This window comes from Sphaerodactylus townsendi, linkage group LG10 (genome assembly GCF_021028975.2).
Source record: "Sphaerodactylus townsendi isolate TG3544 linkage group LG10, MPM_Stown_v2.3, whole genome shotgun sequence".
NCBI classification, from domain to species: Eukaryota; Metazoa; Chordata; class Lepidosauria; order Squamata; family Sphaerodactylidae; genus Sphaerodactylus; species Sphaerodactylus townsendi.
Window position 1 is genome coordinate 8,018,267 of NC_059434.1, and position 21,427 is coordinate 8,039,693.

The 21,427-nt window shown below is 47.0% G+C and overlaps 1 protein-coding gene across 1 annotated transcript in view; it reads left to right on the forward strand.

The window, feature by feature from the left end:
• Positions 1 to 221: 221 nt before the first annotated feature.
• The window catches only part of SLIT2 (slit guidance ligand 2), a 376,356-nt gene continuing 355,150 nt past the window's right edge, over positions 222 to 21,427 (forward strand). Inside the window, 1 exon segment of the mRNA XM_048508707.1 lies at positions 222 to 287. Coding sequence (XP_048364664.1) covers positions 241 to 287 — 47 coding nt within the window. The 5' untranslated portion in view covers positions 222 to 240.

Below are 21,427 nucleotides of genomic sequence, written 5' to 3' on the forward strand. Positions count from 1 at the left end.
ACACTTTATGGCCGTGGTGGCGAACCTTTGGCACTCCAGATGTTATGGACTACAATTCCCATCAGCCCCTGCCAGCATGGCCAATTGGCTGATGGGAATTGTAGTCCATAACATCTGGAGTGCCAAAGGTTCTCAACCACTGCTTTATGGCAATGTTTCTGCTGTTTTCTATTTTGTTTCTAACTTGCTTTTGTTTTTTCTCTTTTTCATTAAAGGCGCCTTAACAGAAATAATCTCCAGATGCTTTCTGAATTGTTGTTTCTTGGGACTCCAAAGCTCTACAGGCTGTAAGTAGATGTAATTTCATGTTAATTTTGGAAGGCTTTTTGATGCTGCGAGGCACTTACGGTTTTAAATAAAACATGGTCTTAAGTAGCTTCTCCGTCTGCTCCTGGAGCCAGTGCACCTCCAGTTCCTGTTTGTTTAGTTTTTCTTTCCTGTAACAGTGTGTGTGTGTGTGTGTTCCCCTTTTGGATTGCCTCTGTGGCGTTCTATAGGATTTGAACTTCTGTAGCGGACTGACCTACTTTTTGAAAGTAGGTTAGAGGGAATCAAGATTTTCCTTTCCTTTTCTTCCAGCACTTTCTAATGACGAAGTGGTTTGAATTCGGGATGGAAGCCTGATTTGAGTTTCTCCTTTTCCCTTTGTGTAGTAATTCTGGAAAGAGTCACCACGCTGACTTACTAGTGGTTTGGAGGATATTTTCCCTTTTGTAGTCTCCCGATTTTGATTTCCGATTGTACTGGATTGTGTTGTTCTTGTGCAATGTTTGCTGGGGTTTAAAAATCGGAGAAGTCATTTCCGTGTGACGTTTCAGGTAACGGTATTTTGTGGATCTGGAATGGTGGCATAAATTCTACATTCTGTTGAATTGCACCTGTTTGATGAAATGACGTTGTGAGAAGGAAACTTCTTTGAGGAAGTGATATGGAATTGAGCTCTAGTGGAAAGTGAATGTTGTCTTTAAAAAATCCCTTTTCCATGGAAAGGTAATTCCCCATAAACAGCTCTGGAACACTTGTAGGGCCCTTCCGCATCGTAGGAGTCTTCCTTAGATCGACTTGTGTCTGACCCGAGTCCTCCGCACAGACGTAGCGTCGGACTCGTGTCTGACTCGATTCACCCCCCTCTCACCGTTGAATTTCTGAGCTCGACTGGGGGGTCGAGTTGACTGGCGGACTCGGGTTGCGCTCAAGCCAAAGCCAAAGCCGGCGGAGTGCGGAATCTCTGTCGACTCGACTCTGCCATCTAGCCAATCGCAGCTCAGTATTTCACCCATGCGCAGAAGGGGAGACTCGTGGCGGCAGCAAAAAGCTTTGGGCTTGCGCAGAACGGGGGACTCAGCAACCAATCAGAACGCAGCGCAGGGAGGTGGTCCCGCCCTCTGAGCTCGGCTCCGGAGACACGAGTCAGCTGCTGTGCGGAGGAACGGGAGGACTCGAGCTGAGGTACGATTCCGCTGACACGAGTCGAACCTGAGTCGTCTCGTGTGTCCGGAAGGGGCCGTAGTTTCCAGAGAGGCTTGCTGTGTGGCCTGATGGGAACATTGTTCAAAATTGTCAAGGCCAAAGTTAAGTACCCTTGGCATAGTCTGCAGGTTATGCCATTTTTTTGGTTCCCTGCCAGAGTTTTAAAAGGCTCTAAATTTGCATAAATTTGCATGGAAAGCTCTACAAATTAATCAAAGCATAGAGTTTGGAAAATGTTCGGAGGTTCAGATATCTGCATTCATAAAAAAAACTTGCCTGTGTGTAGCTATGGGATTCCAGAATAGGTACCTAAAGTATTATAAGCTTGCAATTTAAACCATTTGTTACGTTTCTTGTCCTCAGAGCTGCATTGGTACATTTGTAAACAGCTTGTATCTGGTGTGACTGCAACTACTAACTGCGCTCAGCTAGTTCCAGTCTGTTAAATAGCCAAAAACACTGGCAAGTCCGCAGCAAGACCAAATACATAATTCCACTCATTAGTCAACTCCGTTTCTGAGCAGCATCCTTGTGAACTGTAAGAGACAGCTGGTTAGATAATATAACACTGTCATGGTCTGTTTAACAATACCCCTTAGGCGCTAGAAGAGTATCATTATAGTATTAGGACACCTTAGTACATATAATAGCGGTTTGCCTACATACTTATAAGCGTGTATTTCTTCAGGCAAAATGGGTCATTTATAGATTGCCAATGTGGCAGAAGTTAGGCTTCCTTCTTCCATGTACGCTGTAAATCTTCCGGACTTAAAAAAATATGCGTCTGCAATAACTACCTGGCACCTACTGTTAGTAAGTGGGTTCGGTTATGAAGACGCATACATAGTTCTTGCGTGGCCTGGAGAGCAACATGGAACAAATATAAGAAATACAGTTAGATGTCACTGGTGGTCAGTTGTATTTCCCTTTTGCTGCCTATTTCAGTTTCCCTTTGGAGAAGCTGAAAGTGCCCCACGTGAGCAAGCTGCGATGTTTGCTTGGAAACGGACGTGCAGTTGCTGCCGCCCAAGACTCATTCAAATAGCGTTTCCATTTATCTAACCCATTAAGAGAACTTGGTAAAATGATACCAGCTCTTTGTGAGCTGCAGGGTGGCATCATAAAAGCACGAACGTTTGATGACCGGAAGGCGATAAGGTGTGGCCCGAGACATGTTTCTTACCCAATATCCTTACTTCGTTGGGGAAAGTTGTTTCAGGTTTCTTAACTTTCAGATGTTTCCAGATAAAAATTCACCTTCTGTCCCCTCTCCCCCCTGCAAATGCTATACCAAAGCAAACCTCTGTTTACACTGTCGAATAATGACTTCCCTACTGAAAGCATCGATATCATTTATAAAACATGGTATTAGCGTGCTGTTGTGTTTTCAGGATGTACTGAGTTTTCAGAATACAAATTTGAAAGGGCGCTGTTGCAGCAGTCTGGCTGTTCGTAGGCCCGGTTTGGTTCTGCTTCTGTTGGTTTTCTGTATCTCTAGTTCAACAAGTCCTTTTCTTTCTTTGAATGGCGCAAGTTGTCTGTAGTGACCCACGTGGCAATACATCCAGCGTCGGCAACGGCATCTTCAATTCAGGAAACCATTACAGCCCGACCGAGCTCTTATCTGAGGCAAATAGATTTTGACTACTTAATTTGACTGGTTAGACTACAGCCCATCGATTGCCATTTGCTGCAGGGTACTAATTTCGACTCCGGTGCACGGAGGTTTTAAAGCCTACCTTTCACAGATGCTGTGTTTTGAAAGCAACACTGGGTTCTGTTTACAAAACGCTGCACATTTTGCCTTTACTCTTGGGGGGGGGGGGGTTGACTGCAGGCTGTCAGGCAATTCAGAGCGGCCGCTCCTCAGAACTGATATCCCGATAAGCCGCTTAATACCGAAAAAACTTGTAAAATATTTTAAAATGTCACTCTGTTTCCTGTATCTGATGCTTCGTTTCCAGCAGCCTTTAAGGGGAGAAGACGGAAAAGGTTTTAAACAGGATCTGTCTGGCGAACAACCTGCGTGGTCCGCTCGCTGCATCTGTCCTCGTAGCCCCAACTGAATGACTGAACCTTGCTTGGAGATCACTTGCAGAATCCCTCCCGAATTAAATCCTGCTTGCTGTGATTAAAGTGTGGGGTGCAAGATGTGTCAGACTCCATAGTCCTCCGCTTCATTTTACCGCTGGCCTCTTTGGCCTCTGCCACAATAAATCCAACAATGATTACGCAGGAATTGCAGGTTACAGTTGCTACGGTTACCGTTGTCCAGTTGTACCGACATCATTACTCATCTAGCGGGCTTACCATGATAGCTACCGCTGGCTTGCATTCCTGGGAGTGCTAAAGATATTTGAGGCAAAAAAGAATGGAAGTTCTCTTGGTGGCTCTTGTGTCTTGCTTTTATATGAGAGAGAGAGAGAGAGAGAACCTGCTGTTTAGGAGGTGCCATTAATACCTGTTCGGTTGTCACTAGCTTGGATGTTCTCTCTTTGTTTCCAAGTCGCCTCTGTCTGGGAGGGGAGAATGAAATACTAGTTGCATGCATATGGCATGTTTAATAAGTGCCTCCAAACGCACATCACCCACGGGGAAGAAAAGTCGGCGCACGGTTCTGTCGGCGTCTTCATGCTGTAAGCCAGATACAACCAGAAAGGATTCATGAGTAATTCTGTTAGGTAAAAAAGTTTCCATGCGTTCGTCCGACAATCCGTTTCAGTCTGCCTTGACAATTGTGCCATTGAAGAATGTCCTCTTTAAATTTTCTCAGTGCTTCTATTCAAAGCGCAAACAGGTGTCTTGAAGAGTGTGGAGAAGGACTATCCAGTGGTAGAATGGCATAATATTGGTCCTCCCCTTTCACAAATTATTATTAGGCGGATGACCAAAGGAAGTAGTGTGCCGACATTGACTGTTCTGTACATGTGTATTTTAGGTCTGTAGACTTAAAAGACAAGATGTCTGTCAGAACATGAATGCAGCTCTAGAATGTTACTTGTGTTTATAGATTACTAATATAGATTATTTACTAATATAGGAATTTTTTTTGAGCTTTAGTGACATAGTTTTATCATTACCTTGTTCCGTAAGTGTGTGGACATTTATAGTTATTCGAAGCAGCAGTTCCTTGAATAATTTTGCTTTCCTTGATTTTCAAAGTGGGAATTCACAAAAGGAAAGAGACATTTATGTTGTGTTCTTCTCCCCCTTTAAAATAAACGCACACTGGGAAACTGTCGTGAAATCCAGTAGCAATCTGATCATTAGCAGAAGCCTCATTGATGATATCTTAATTCTTACAAAGAAACCATATGACATCTTCCATTTATTTATTTATTGCTGATTGCTGGAATTGCAAAGGGTTGCTATTTTTAGTAGCTAATCAGAAGACTGGCAGTTGCCGTCTTGCTTTAGTTGTGGGCTTCCCTAATGCATCCTGGTACCCAGTGTTTCAGACAGGATGTTAAACTAGAGAGAAGTTTTGCTTATGTGTTATATGCTGACCGCTGTTAATGTTGTAATTTAGATTGGCAGGCATTGCCATTTTTCTTAAAAGGACGGAAGTCATAACGTGGGAATATCTGACATTGGCATGTGACTTGAAAATACAGCTTTTAAAAAATAATACCTGCCTAAGATTGCAGTTTGTTGCATTGAAATGGTGCAAAAATCAGGAAACACGCAGTAATTCTTGGGTCAAAATGGTTTTTTTCTTACACCTGGAATGAATTCGATCAGGATTTCAGCACAGTATTATGATGACCTGACAAAATTACTTGTCAAGATTCCCTACCTTTCTTAAAAAACAAAACAAAAACAAAACTTCGACTCTGATTTTTGTCTTGCTCAAAAACAGTGGCTAAGATATAGTAACCAATAGCTTGGCTGTATACAGTGCTTTTAACTGCAAGCGCATCACAACTAAACCAAGGTTTCTTAAGTAATTTGGGGTCTTCTGAGAAACGAGCGCGTGATGTGAATGATCTTTTAGACTTCATTGCTCTTGTGGCCCAAATCGTATTTTACATTGTTATATCCAGCAGTTCTATTTTGGAATTAGATGAAGGCAGTCTTCTTCTTTACAGGGAAATCCTTAAAACGTAGCCACCTTTTTGGATTGTACAATGCAGCAATTGCAGCAAGCAAACTTGTATGCCCTGAAAATCTGACACAGGGATGCAGCATGGATTTTGATGTCCCATTCCACCTTAACTTTGAATTCTCTGAAAGAAATAAAAACACATTAATTGAATGTAGTTGCCCCTTTTCATTTAACTCTAGTTGACTCTTAAGAGTTTGCAATGGAAATTCATGGTAATTTCAAGCCTTGGGCTTTGGTAAAGATTTAGTTTTAATTTATCCTGGGAATAGAATGACTATTTAAAAAAAAATACAAACAGCATTTCTGTCGAGGTCACAGACAATGCAGTTTTAAGCAGAATCACACCCTTCTGGGTACATTGAAGTCAATGGGCTTAGAATGATATAACTCTGTTTAGAATTGTCGTGTTTCTTAGGCAGTTTGCCTGCCACCTTACTTAGAGTACTGTACTGTCTGTCTGCTCTTGCAATAACCAAATCGTTATCAGTCTAATTCAATCACTGAGTTCTTGAATGGTTAACTTCATGATATCCTGTGATATTGGAAACCTCTTAAGCCACAGTTAAGGAGGAAACTAAACCCCAGTTGAGGAAGTAATTAAAAGTGCATAAGTCAGGAAATACCACGATGTGACTTAGAAATAGGGTGAGAAATATTATCAAGAGGCACCACGACCCTCGCTTATATTAGGGGGGCACCTATGTATAGGCATGTCATCTTGATTAATAAAAGAAAAGAGAGAGAGAGGAGGAGGAAATGAAAGCAGAACTATGGAAGAACTTGTAACTGCAAGCCGTGGTAGTAGGGAGGGATTAAAGCGTGTAGTAACTCAATAGCCGAGAAGCGCTCAAAGGAAAGTTGATTGCTTCCCCTCCAACTGTTCCAATTGATTGAAAAAACCCTAATTTAAAGTTCTGTTTGTTCTGTGTCTTAAACTATCCGAATTTCCTTTTAGAGCTGGGAGAATACTCCGAAGGAATCCAAGGATAAGAAGTCATTGCCAGCCAACAGTTGCCTCTAATCCTCACAAAATGCTGGAGAAATTAAATTTATTCTTTATTGCTCCAAGTGTTACCTAGGTCACTGGGCGATGGGAAAATTGAACTGGAAGTTGAGTGGCGCAGTCTTTGTTTTGGTGTCTAGATGCTTAACCTTAGACACGACGAGGCATCTTAGAGTATTGTGGGAACAAGGCTCGGAGTCTTAACCCTAGGACTTTTGTTATCCTGGATTTATAATGGGCTGTGCTGTCAGTAAATCAAAATGTTTTGTTTACATCTCTGTATTAAACGATCATTTAATTAACACCTTGGGTGGGTGGGGGGACATTAGAAATTCCTTGCAGCTTTTATTGTCTCTGGGGAGGCTTTAACATCCGTGTAATACTTGAACAAATACAGTGTAGCTATGGAAGATTTTATGAATTCAGTCAAGGAAGGCAGCCCAACTGCTATTGATACGGGACTGCAGAACACTTTGAATAAACTTCTTAAATACCGGTGAACATTTAAGATTTTTTTTTCCCGGCGTATTTTTGCTTTGAAGCTGGGATGTGTAAAAGATGACTGTCTTGCAAACACTGAAACTGAGAATATTATTTTAGAAAATCCTGGATAAGTTCCTGATGTGTCTTATGAATCTGTAGTTTGGCAAGATTTCTGTAGCACAAATATTTATATTTATTATTATTATTATTATTATTATTATTATTATTATTATTATTATTATTATTATTATTATTATTATTATTATTTAGATTTTTTTACCGCTCTATCCCCGAGGGGCTCCGGGCGGTGTACAACAATAAACATAATATAACATAAAATGGCTAAATCTTTAAAAGCAGCGATAAAACAGTAAAAGCTAGATCTCATAAATACAATATAAAAATACTAGCATAAAAATAAAGGGCGTCCATCAGCTCCATATTCAAAATCCTCTTCCCAAGAGGGAGGAATGGCAGGTCCCGTTGAATGACAAACGGCCCAGATGTAGAGGGCCATGAAAGGGGGGGGAAGGGGGCACCATCAGCGGCTGGTTCCTCCAAAGGCCCGGCGGAACAGCTCTGTCTTACAGGCCCTGCGGAACTCACCAAGGTCCCGCAGGGCCCAGACAGCTGGAGGGAGAGCATTTACCTGAGAATTACACTTCTGCTTATGAGGAATTGAACCTCAAACTCAGTATTTAGCATGCACTGGGCTTGCAAAAATGAGACATAAAAAAAAGAAATCAACAAGGAAATGCACATCTACTCTACATCATACAAATTGGTTCTCATTGTCCAGGTGGAAGAAATATCTGGCTGTCCAAATGCTTTTTGTTAATAAACCATTACTGATTCAGACCACAAATTGCAACAGATCCAGGTGTGCTCCTCTCCCTCCTTACCCCTGGGTCCCAACACTTTCCCCCCTCCCCAAGAACTGCCTCACTGGTCTCCATGGCCAGGTGCAGGAACAGGAAGGGACAAGCCACAGAGAGGACTTCCCACAGTGGCCCCTTAAAGCATCCAGAAAGTGCCTGATTCAAGTGCTTATACCAGCCTCTTTCCTGCCAATATGACCCCCTCTTCAATGTCAGATGATGGGAAATAGGAAGGGGAGTTCTTTGAGGAAGAACCCATAGTGGAGGAGCAACCAACCTGTCTATCTTTGGGGAAAACGATCAGTCTTATTGACTACAGTTTTTATGGCATTTCACTTCTCTTAAGATCTTCTTTCTGGGAAGGAAACAAAAGGGGGTGGCTCTAGACCAGCCATTCTCAACCAGGGTTCCATGGTACCCTGGGGTGCCATCAAACATGTCCCAAATTTTAGCACATGCAACACTTCGCCCCCCTCATTTTTTGGCGGGTGTGTCTCCCACCAGCCAACAAGAACATGGAACTGGTTCATGAGCAGAGACCTACCACAAGGTCGAAAACAGCCACCACCACACCCCAATTTTACCTCCCTTCACCCTGAGGGGAAGGGGTGTGATAATAAACAAGCTGGGCAGTGGGAGGGAAGGTGTGGAGGGTGGTGACAGGGGTAATTTTAAAAGGATATAGAAGATTATGAGGTCAGGGTACTCTTGGGAAGCTTGGGAAACACTGCTTGGGAAACACTGCTTTAGACCTAAGCTTGGGAAACACTGCTCTAGACCTAACGGAACTCAAGAGTTTTTTTCCCCAAAGATCAGTTACTTCCCCTGAGTACTTTGAAACGATAGTGAAGGTAGAATGGGCCAAACACTTAGCTAATAGGCAGTTTCTAGAGCTACAAGAAAGCTGCAGGTCCCGTTGGCAGATGCCCCTATCACAGCCCTGCAATCCACAAACTTGCCGTCAGAAGATGGAATGGGTCCCTCAGATAGAAAACTGGATTATGCCTCCCAGAAGTCCCACGAGGCCACAACATTGACCTCAAAGCAGTAGCCACAGCAGCCCTTATCTCAAGGGCTCCAGTCGTCCGGGCTTGGAAACTGAGCCAGTAGAAAGGCAACCAATCATGTCTTCAAGAGTGTTGCCTTCTTAGCAGCTGCATCTCTAGACATCTTGCAGCCCATTGGGTGGTTGTGGCATCCCTTACAACTCACATCCTGGGACTGAGAGCCTGTCAAGTCAACTTTCACTCCAAATGTGTAGCGACGACTGATCCCTTCAAGGAGTTCTTTTGTTGGTAAAACATGTTTTGATTTGGGGGGCCAGTTAGAACACTGCGGAGACACTAGAAAGGTCCAGCTGACCAGCTGGTCAGTTTATGGATCATTTTTGCCCAGTTACTTCAACAGATTTCAACAAGATCTTGGGATTGATGACGGCCACCCCTTGTATCCTCAGCTCAGCTCAACTTTCTATGGCTACCAATCTTGATCCTCCTTGATCTGAGATTGCAAATGCCTTAGCAGACCAGGTGCTCAGGAGCAGGAGCAGCAGCAGAAGGCCCTTGCTTTCACCTCCTGCACGTGATCTCCCAAAGGCACCTGGTGGGCCACTGCGAGTAGCAGAGAGCTGGACTAGATGGACTCTGGTCTGATCCAGCAGGCTAGTTCTTATGCTCTTATGTTCTTAACTTTACCTTTATTGGTACAAATACTATAAGGTGTTCAGGTTGAAACATCAAAAGAGATTAAAACCCAGCATGCCTGGGGTAGGTAAGAATAATCAGGAAACATTACATTTTGCTGTAAGTTGGGTCAACGTGTCTGCTAATTTTCCCTGCACAATATCTGTTGTAAATGAGTCTTTGTCTCTCAGAAGTTTTGTTAATGTATCTTCTTCTAGACCATGGGTCGGGAACCTTTTCCCCTCAAAGAGCCATTTGGCTCACCACCAAAGAGCCATTTGGCTCACACACCCCCCCACCCACTCGCCCCCGGTCTGCACTCCTCCCCCCCCGTGCAGACATGCAACAGCCCTCCCTCCCCAGCGCACTCACCCCTTCACCCCACGGGCTGAGAGAAGTGCCACCCTCTGCTTCTGGTGGGGCAGGCAAAGAGAACCCGATTAACAAGCCATCCCGACGCCGCGGGAAGAGCACCAGCATGACTTCGCCATGGGTCGCGGAATACTGAAATCTACCCATCCTATACAGAACTGGGTAAGCGAAGAGGGGGCCAGCTCGCTCCGCTCATGGAGCCATGAACAGCGGCGGAAGAACACATGCGACTCCATGAGCCATGGAGTTCCCGACCCCTGTTCTAGACTTTGACTTCTAGGCTTCTAGAATTCTCATTTATATATTGTTCCAGTGGCAAACGTTGACAGACAAATTGTTTGCAATTGAGCAATAACTGTAATAAGGAATCTGGCCAAATCAGCATAGTCACTGCCGGAACGGTATCTGTCTGTATCTTCCACTTGTAGCATTTGATGGAAAAACGTTGAGTTGGGCTAGCAGCCTAAATGCTCGCCAACCTTGTACCCTAAATTCCTGCCCATTCTGATCACTGAAATCATGTAAGGATTACATCATTGAGGTCCTAATGTCCATCATAAATCAGGGATGTAGGTAACCTTGCCTCAGTCACTAAAAGGAGCAGCAGTGGTGTAGGAGGTTTAAAGCTCGTGTATCTAATCTGGAGGGAACCGGGTCGATTCCCCGACTCTGCTATCCGCTTGAGCTGTGGGAGGCTTATCAGGGAATTCAAATTGGTTTCCAGGGCTACTCCCAATAACACGTACCAGCTGGGTGACCTTGGGCTAGTGCAACTTCCTGGGAGCTCTCAGCCCCACCCACCTCACAGGGTGTTTGTTGTGAGGGGGGAAGGGCAAGGAGATTGTAAGCCCCTTTGAGTCTCCTGCAGGAGAGAAAGGGGGGATATAAATCCAAACTCTTCTTCTAAATCCAAAAAGCTCTAAAACAGGCAGATGTGTAGGGATGGTTGGAGGAAGGGGAATGTAAGGATGGGCTGTGAGGTCTGAAATAGTGTGCATCGGAGAATGCTTGTAATTTTCGGGTTATTGCATGCACAATGACAATAAACGCTGCTGCTGCTGCTGCTTCTTCTTCTTCTTCTTCTTCTTCTTCTTCTTCTTATTATTATTATTATTATTATTATTATTATTATTATTATTATTATTGATATTACTGGTTAAAATAACCCTCACTAGGAGAAAAAGGTCTTGTGCCTAATTATTTATTGGTTTCCTACATCGAATGTGCTGAAGTTAGTTGACACATTTCTCTTCCTTCCAAATGCCTTTGACCAGATCTGAGCACAATGGTGAGAAGTGATATAGAACAACTTCAAGTATTCCTGGATAAGTCATGCACTGCAGAATCCTTTCAGCAGTGGCGTAGCTACAAGGGGTAGGGTGGGGGTTGCGCGTTGCACCGGGGGGCGCGCCTGGGGGAGAGGAAAATTGCCCTTGCCCCATCTCGCCCACTTTCCTTTGATGTGCAGCAGGGCAGGGTGGGGCAGGGTTCTTTTCTACCCCTACGCCCCTACCTTTCAAGCTGACTTCAGATAGGACTATGGGATGGAAACGGAGCTGGTGGTTTTAGCCAGTGATCTCCATTTGAATGTAGACTAAAGCCATGTCTCTCTGTGGCTCATTCCGCACACGCAGAATAATGCACTTTCAAACTGCTTTCAGTGCTCTTTGAAGCTGTGCGGAATAGCAAAATCCACTTGCAAACAGTTGTGAAAGTGATTTGAAAACGTATTATTTAGCATGTGCGGAAGGGGCCTGTGACTCTTACTGGTTTTATTGACAGTGTTTGACACAATGGATCATGAAATCTAGTTCAGACGTTGCTTCCCAGGAGTTGACTTTTGCACGCTTTATTTTGAGCCCTCCCTCCCTCCAATGCAGGGCTAAAGATACTGACCTCCTTACAGGGTTATTGAAAGGATTACAACACTTTAGTTGTTCAGAGTGTTATATAAATGCTAAGTATTATTAATCTGCATAGTGTCAAGAACCATCCAACAGCAGCTACAGCTCTTGATCTCTTTTAACAACAAATTATGCTAATAAATATACAACCAATTCAGACACATCCCTTTTGCAATTAATTTTTCTCATGATGGGGTAAAACATATTCTTACACGTCACAGCAAAAACACTGCCATCTTTTCTGAGTGGAGCAGTCTCCAGTTAACCTATTATATATTCAGACAGTGGAGTCTTTTGCATTGTTCCGTCCCAAAATGGGACGCTGCACTTCACTTTCGGTTTTTACATGGCAACTTAATATTCACTAGAATCTACAGGTTTCTAAGCAAGATCTGTTTGCCTGTGGCTTAATGTACGTGGGTGGAGTTCCAGTCTTACACTGATTACTTCAAATGTTTTAGCTAGAACAGCCATTCTCAACCAGGGTTCCGTGGTACCCTGGGTTGCCGTGAGCATGTCCCAGGGGTACCGCGGCCAGCCTTCTACCCCCTTTATTTTTGTGGTGTCTCCCACCGGCGCCAGCATGGACATGGAGCTGGCCCATGGGGCAGGGCCTGCCACAAGGTCAGCAGCCACCACCACCCCCAGTGCTTCCCTTCACCCTGGGAGGGGAAGGTGGGGTGTGTGGCAAGCAGGGGCAATGGGAGGGGAAGGTGGAGGGTGGCGGCAGGGGTACCGTGAGATATGAAGAGTGAGGTCAAGGGTACCCTGACCTCGAAAAGGTTGGGAAACACTGAGCTAGAATAATATTGGCTAGTGCAGAAGGGTGGTATGGGGTTTTTTGTGGGCAATAAGATTGGACTCATTTGGAAAGGAATTAGTAGCATGGCAGGGATACAGACAGACTTACCTCTCTGTGGACTACTTTCATGCTGTATTGTTGCCTGGTGCAGTAGAATGGAGGCAAATCCATCAAGGTACATATACACTAGCACTATCTCATATTTGGGTTTTTTTCTTGCAGCATGCTCCCCAGAAAGGCTGGACACCAGAGGCGGAGCTACCAGGGGGTGGGGCAGAGGTGCACATTGCACTGGACGCATGCCGGGGGGGGGGGGGGGCAGAAAATTCCCTGCTGCCCATACTTACCGTAGTTCAGCCTGAAATTGCAGGCTGGAAAATGCGGCCTGTTCACTTGAGGCTGAAAACGGCCTGGTGGGAACTACACTTTCCAGGAGACCTTGCGAGCCCCTAGTATTTTCCATACAAAATTAAGATTTACCAAGTAGAGATGATTACAGGGTTCGTTTCTCACTTGCATCTTTGTTCTCACGTTTGCTTATTGTACGGACTTTTCTTTGCAGACTTCAGTTGGGAATATCAGCTCGTAAACTGAAGGCTGGCTTCAGGAAGTGTCCCTAGTGGCAAGATGATTTGCAAAACAGCGAAGCAGGAAGAATGTCTTGGAGGCTTGCTTCAGCTCTTCACTTCAGTTCGTTCACAACTTTGAGCCTGCGTGCAAAAATGAGAAACATTGCTTGCACTGAATGTGATATCAGTAAATTTGGTTTTAGATGGGGAAGGAGGAGAGGGGAAGGGAATCACAGAATGCCGTTGAAAACATTACTGGCAGTGGTGTTGCTGGGTATGAGTCCAATTACTGAAGTGAGATATGAATGGATGAAATGTTGCCTCAGAGGCAAGAAAGCCATCCCGAGTCATAGGTCTGTGTGTTACGCTTCATGTGTTCCGTGCTGAGAGGGAACTGACAGGATCTTCTCTTCTGAATGGAATACTAAGCATCCCAGCAGTGGTATTCTGAAAGAAGGAAACTTGGCATTTCATCTGCTGTAGTTGTTCTTTATTTATGCCCAATGCAGTCACCCTTGTGTAGTGTGTTCAGCTCACTTCATGACTTGTGTTCAAATCTTTCCCCGCATGAATTTATATTTGAGCATTAAATGAAATGCAATCACAGGATGGTTCTTGGGGTCAGATGGCGCTGGGCCAGTGCTCAGGATCTAATTGATATTCATGTGTTTGTAAAGCTCTATATTAAAGACTCATTTGTGTTAAATATTGCACATAGCAACATTTACCCCATATGGTAGCTGGTTATTCCATGGTAAATATCACTGGGCTTGGGTAGTGTTTGTTTGCAGGATCTGTGGAGAAATTCCTTCTGCACTACAATTCATTCCACTCCACTTATGGATTATCTGCAGACTCATGAGAACTGTGGCCTGGTTTCCAGACTGTATGGGCCGTGTTCTAGCAGCATTCTCTCCTGACATTTCGCCTGCATCTGTGGCTGGCATCTTTATTTATTTATTTATTTATGTTTCAAATTTCTATCCCGCCCCGTCCCCGAAGGGCTCTGAACATCTGAAGCTCCAGAAGATGCCAGCCACAGATGCAGGCGAAACGTCAGGAGAGAATTCTGCCCCACCCCCCCCCCCCCCCACCCCCCCCCCCTCGCCCCCCCCCCCCCCCCCCCCCCCACCCACCCCACCCCCCCCCGCCCCCCCACCCCCCCCCCCCCTGGGACAGATCCTCCTGTTGGTCTGCCTGCCTGCCTGCCAAGCAGAAGTCCACCGGGTGAGCTGCCGCCTGCTGCCACTGGGAAGGCAGCCAGCCTGCTCAGCCCTGCCTGGGACAGACCCTCCTGTTGGTCTGCCTGCTTGGTGTGGTAGTAGTTAGCGAGGCTATAGGTTTTGGGGAGAGCGGCTGAACAATGGGGACACCTACTTTGCGGCAGGGGATCCCGGTATTGATGGGACGGGGTAGATATAGCGGTAGGCGGCGGCCATATGATAGAAGACGAACAAGATACGGTCATGCTCGTTCGCCTTCTGACCTCCGACCTATCCCAAGAGACGACGGTGGCAGAGTTCAGGGTTACTCTGCTTCGTCGCTGGTGCTGATCAATGCCAGGTCCATCAACAATAAAACCGCTGTGCTCCGAGATTATCTCGAAGCCCAACAGATGGACCTGGCTTGTATCACTGAAACCTGGGTGCGTGAGGGTGAAACCGTCGCCTTAGGCGAAGTCACGCCACCCGGGTTCGCGTGCAGCCATACAGCCACGAACCACAGGGCCGGGGGGGAGGTGTGGCGATGTTCACCCAGTGATTCCATTCCCTTCAGGGCGGCCCCCATCCCAGAGATTGCCGGCATGGAGTGTGTCGGCCTAGAGTGGTTGGCCGTGGAGAGGATGGCGGTCCTCCTGGTGTACTGGTCGCCTAGCGCACCAGGGGACAGCCTGCTGCGGCTGCTGGAGGTGGTGGCGGACTGGGCATTGCGGTTCCCCAGTCTTATTGTTCTGGGGGACTTTAATGTCCATGCCGACACCGCCTCATGTACAGTGGCTGCGGACCTGGTGTCATCCATGGCGGCACTAGGCCTCTCCTTGGTAAGTTCTGGCCCCACTCATGAGGCCGGCCACACGCTGGATTTGGTCTTTGGTTTGGGGGTTAATATGGTCATATCCTCTACGGATAGAATGCCATGGTCTGACCATTACGCCTTGAAGGTTCGGATGGCCCTGCCACGCCAAACCCGTCTAGGCGAGGGGCTGATTTATGCCCGCCCGCGGAGACTTATGGATCCGATTGGTTTCCTGAATGCTCTGCGGGACCCTGAACCCGCCGGCACACTCGATGAGCAGGTGGAGGACTGGAACTCCCGGCTCTCCGATGCCATCGAGATTGTTGCTCCCCGGCGTCCTCTTCGCCCCCGTGTTCGGCAGGCTCCTTGGTATACCGAGGAGCTGCGCCATATGAAACGGATGCCTTGACAACTATATACTGTGGCTATCTCGCGACGGCGTTGCGCGAACATCTTATAGGACGTTTATGAAGGCCTATGAGATGGCAACGAAGGAGGCGAAGAGGGCTTTCTTCTCCTCCTCTCTTGCGTCTGCTAGCTCCCGCCCGGCGCAATTATTTCGTATAATTCGGTCTTTGACCTCCTTATCGGAAGGGTCTACAAATCATCGATTGGCTATTAGCTGTGAGGCATTCATGAGCTTTTTTGCAGATAAAGTCACGTTGCTTCGCCGGGACCTTCCTGCCACGTTATCTACAATTAGTGAACTGGAGGCTCCCTTGCCGTCTTCGGGCCCAAGTTTGGCCCAGTTCTCCCTGCTCTCCGAAGCCGCTGTTGACAGGGCCTTGGCTGCTGTTAGACCTACTACCTGTCCTCTGGATCCGTGCCCCTCCTGGCTTATAAAAGCTTGCCGGGCGGAGCTACGACCCCATCTGTTGAACATCATCAATGGCTCCCTTGAGCAAGGGGTCTTTCCGGATGGGTTGAAGGAGGCAGTGGTCCGCCCACTCTTGAAAAGACCATCGTTAGATCCAGGTGATCTGGCCAATTACCGCCCCGTCTCGAATCTTTCGTTTCTGGGGAAGGTAATTGAGAGAGTGGTGTTGGAGCAGCTTCAGGGTTTCCTGGATGACGCATTGGCTTTCGACCCCTTCCAGTCCGGCTTCCGTGCTGGGCATGGGTCGGAGACCGCTCTTGTCGCCATCACAGACACGCTCCGTATGCAACTCGACCAGGGCGGATCGGCGCTGCTGGTTTTGTTAGATCTTACCGCAGCGTTTGATATGGTCGATCACGACCTTTTGACCCACCGCCTGGCCGCTTCCGGGGTACGGGGCACTGTCCTTCAGTGGATTGCCTCGTTTCTCCGGGACCGGAGTCAGCAAGTGTGGTGCGGGGATGAAGCCTCCCGGAGGTGCCCGCTTCAGTGCGGAGTACCGCAGGGAGCGCTGCTATCCCCGCTATTATTTAACATCTATATGCGACCACTTGCTCAGTTGGTGCGGAGCTTTGGGCTGATCTGTCATCAATATGCTGATGACACTCAGCTCATTCTGTTGATGGAGGGGGGAGCGGTTGCCGCCCCTGCGGCTCTCCAGCATTGTTTGGAGGCGGTAGCTGGTTGGTTGCAGCAGAGCAGGTTGCAACTGAATCCATCGAAGACGGAGATCCTCTGGCTAGACCGCAGGGGTGAGGTTAGGGATTTCCAGCCGCCGGTGTGGGAGGGGGTCTCATTGGCGCCGACCCCCTCTGTTCGCAGTCTGGGGGTCCACCTGGATTCGTCTCTCTCAATGGAGACCCAGGTGGCCCATACAACCCGGACTGCATTTTTCCATCTTCGCCAGGCCCGGCGGTTGGCTCCCTTCCTCTCCCAGGCGGATCTGGCCACTGTGATCCATGCAACGGTCACCTCCAGGCTGGACTATTGTAACTCGCTGTACGCCGGCCTTCCCTTGCGTTTGATTCGGAAGTTAAAACTGGTCCAACATGCGGCAGCACGCCTGCTCACAGGAGGCGCCTTCAGAGAACACATCCAGCCTGTGTTGCGACAGCTGCATTGGCTCCCGGTTGAATTCCGAATCATCTTCAAGGTGTGGGTTTTGACCTTTAAGGCTTTGCGCGGCCTGGGACCCTCGTACCTTCGGGACCGCATCACCCCATATGTCCCAACTCGGCCTCTGCGCTCTGCAGAGGCCAACTTACTGGTGGCCCCCGGCCCCTCTATGATGCGGCTGGCCTCCACGCGGGCCAGGACCTTTACGGCACTGGCCCCGGCCTGGTGGAACACCCTTCCTCCAGCTCCTGGGTCCTCAGGAGACCTGGGTGAGTTCCGCAGGGCCTGTAAGACTGTGTTGTTCCACCGGGCCTTTGGAGTGTCCAGCTGCTGACATGGTGCCCCCTTACTGCCCTGCCCCTAGGGCAGTTACATCAGGGTCCCCTCATATTGAGGGGTCCTGCCATCCCCCCCCCCCATGGGGGTAGGTTTTAAATTGGGGTCGGACGCCTTTTATTATGTATTATGGTTTTTTGCTGTTTTATGAGTTTTAAGCTATTTTATGGATTACTATTAATGTTTGTTACCGCTGTTTTAAAGGTTTTAGTGGCTTGTTTTACCCTGTTTTATGCTGTACACCGCCCAGAGCCCCTGGAGGATGGGGCGGCATAAAAGTTTAATAAATAAATAAAATAAATAAAAAATAAATAAAACATACATCTGACAGAAGGGTGGAGGTAGAAGCCTTCATGGTCCGAGCACAGAGCACTCAAGCTCTTGGTTATGCTAATGACTCTGGCCAAGGCAGGGCAAGTACTACATTTTTTGCGTTGGGACTCCCATCCTCTGCAAATCTGGAGGGCCTGCAAAACAGACTTGTTCCAGCAGCAATGGTTACAATCTATGTCAGAGGTGTCCAACTCTGGCGCTTTAGATGTTCATGGACTACAATTCCCATCAGCCCCTGCTGGCATGACCAATTGGCCATGCCAGCAGGGGCTGATGGGCATTGTAGTCTATTAACATCTGAAGCTCCAGAGTTGGACACCCAGATCTATGTGGCTTCCCGCCTTCTTTTCCCCTTCTCTCTTTCCCCTGGCTTCCCCCATTACGTTGACTTGTCAATATATTTCAGTATGGCGGTTGTTGGTTGTTTTAGCCCTCAAATTTTAAAATGACACTGAAGTTGATTGAATCTTACTGAATTTTATTGTTTATTATACTGCTATATTGTTGTAAGCCACCCTGAGCCTGTTTGGGGAAGGACGGCCTAGAAAACAAATAATCAATCAATTAATTAATCTTTTCCATGCAACAAAAGACAATGGAGCGGAGTCTCAACCATGGTTACTATGGTAATGCTGAACTTTAAACTACTGCAGCTTCTAGTAATACTTGGCTGTAAACTCTATTAAGATAAGTACCAAGTGTAGAGAAAAAGTAGTTTGTGTTTTCACCTGTTTTCTTTGTGCCCTTGCTCAGCCTGGATGCTTGAACAGACCATGTGTATTCTTTTAAAACTTTCTTATATTTGGAATACTCTAAGCCTGATCTCTGAAAACACTCCGTAGCTATTCAGTCTTGCAATCCGAAATGTGGTAGCGAAGAGGAGCAGCTGGAAGGCTGATTATCCCTGCTGCACAATAGCTTGAAATCACAAAGTTGCAATCGATTTTAAGGTTGTAGGAGCAAAGTCGGAGGTATGACAACTATGTGAAATCTCTAAATAGCAATGCGGGTACTGAGGGCAGGATATGCAACTTTATCTAGCAGAAGATGCTCTGGCCATTTTTCCATGGTGAAATTGCATCCTTGTTAGCACTGGAGCGTACCTGCCATAGCGCTTTTCGCCACACTTCTAGCCCCCCACGGCTCTCCGGTTCTTTCCTGGACTTGAGTTAGGGCCGGTGCGTTATGCCCCAACTGTTTCCCCACAAGTCCGGGGCTTTTCCAACAACTTTGCGAACTCTTCCGCAATCGCTTACATGCATTCATGGACAGCATATGTTCCAGTGGTGAGATCCAAAAATTTTAGTAACAGGTTCCCATGGTGGTGGGATTCAAACTGTGGCGTAGTGCCAATGGGGCTGGCCGGGGCACGACTTGCAGTCAAGAGTGGCCAGGCATTCGAGGGGCAGGGGCATTCCCTGGGCGGGGGCTGTGGCAGGGGCCTTGACCCTGCACCGGTCAGCAGGAGGAAGCAGATGCACGCATGAGCTGGCTGCTGCATGGTTTCCTCCTGCTTCAGACAACTTCCAGAGTTCTGCGCACTACTGCTGACCAGAGGGAGGTAATTGTGGGCAAAATCACGTGTGAAATCGTGTTTAAGTAACCCCCTCTCGGCACACACAAATAATTAGTAACCTACTCTTGGGAACCTGTGAGAACCTGCTGGATCCCACCTCTGATATGTTCCCTGCGTTCTGATTTGCCGAGTCTCGTTCCATTCCCCTCACTCACTCTTTCACTAGTTTATTTTTATTTTAAAATTTGAGCGCAAAACAAGGCGCTGGGAATCGCCTCCCCCCCTCCCCCCCCCCGGTCTAAATCCTGGTGCGTGTGAGAGAATCTAAATCTAAATCACTGCATGTGCGAGAGAATCACTGCCTTCCCCTGGCAATCCTTGCACACGTGAGAGAATCGCTGGCCGACGGTGGCTGCACACCCCACTTTTCTGTTGGAAAATCAAGCGCCTCTTGAACGGTGGGGCAGGCCAGGGCGGCGAGGTGGGGAAAATGGCCCCGGTTCTGCTGCCGTGGAGTTTTTCACAGCAGCAGAAGCCAACGCAGCCACACAGGGGCATTTGAAAAGAACCTCCATTTTGCTGGTTTTTGAAATTCACGGAGCAAAGCCAATGTTCCGGGGCGGCGCGGGGCAACAGCATGGCAGGCACGCTGCAGCACCGGGAGCTGTGGGGAACTCTTGATCACACCGGGTTTTTCCTCGTGCTAACAAGGGTGCAATTTCGCTGTGGGAAAACGGCCTCTGGGTCACTGATGGCAGCAGGAGTTACCCAGGGAAGGAAGCAGACTCAGAATGGCTGCAGGTGTTTTCAATCTCCTTGGGTCAAAGCCAGGACAAGAATGCAAGTCCATTCCTTCATAGGGGCACTCTGTGACTCAGTTCTTTGCCTGCAGGAGGTTCTTAATTCAGACCTAAGCATCTGCAGTTAAAAGATCTCAGGCAGCAGTTTTGGTAAACAGTTCTTTTGCCTCAGGGCTTGATGTGTGTCACTTCAGTGAAAGTCAGCAATACTGATTTCTGTAAACCAGTGGTCTGGTTCCCTCAATGATGCGGCTGGCCTCCACACGGACCAGGACCTTTACAGCCCTGGCCCCGGCCTGGTGGATCACTCTTCCTCCAGCTGTCCGGGCCCTGCGGGACCTTGGCGAGTTCCACAGGGCCTGTAAGACGGAGTTGTTCCGCCGGGCCTTTGGAGTGCCCAGTCGCTGAGGTGCGCCCCCCCTCCTTTGCTCTGCTCCTTTGCTTCCTTATTTTTTACAATTCCATTCTTGTATATATATTTGTTATCCTTTTAGGGAGGAGTCCGGCCGTTTCCTCCTTCTGGGGAGGTTTTAATGAATTGGGTTATGGGACGCCGTTATTATTGTTTTGACCGCTGTTTTAAATGATTTTTAATAGTTTTCAATGGATTTTAGTAAATATGGTCACTATTGTGACCCTTGTTACACATTGTATACACACTGATATTGTTGTGCACCGCCCAGAGCCCCTCGGGGATGGGGCAGTCTATAAATTTAAATAATAAATAAATAATGCAGCTTCTTAAGTTCATATTCTTTTAAATTTGGTTTTTGACTGGGATGTCAGTTGCTTCAGTACTGACATCACCCCTTATCGCTTCTTTTCCCTCTGTTTAAAAGAAATTTATCTGCTTCAACTATTTTGTAACCAAGGTGCTGTGGTTTCTTTGGACATTCCTTTTCTGCAGTTAATTATTTTGCACGTATGCTGGATTGTAAGCCTTTGTTGGGTAATTTCAATTTTCCTTCTTGTTCTGTGCAGTTTGTTGGTTATGATGCTAATATAATAATTGTTTAGCTGTGACGTACACAAAAGCTGCTCAGTTCACATCCCACAGATACAGCGCCACAAAATAGGAAGAGATGAAAATCCAAAAGCCCCAAGCCCCAAATTGATTTCCCTTTCAAGTAGGGAGATTTCCACCAAGAACCAGCACTGGGTAGTG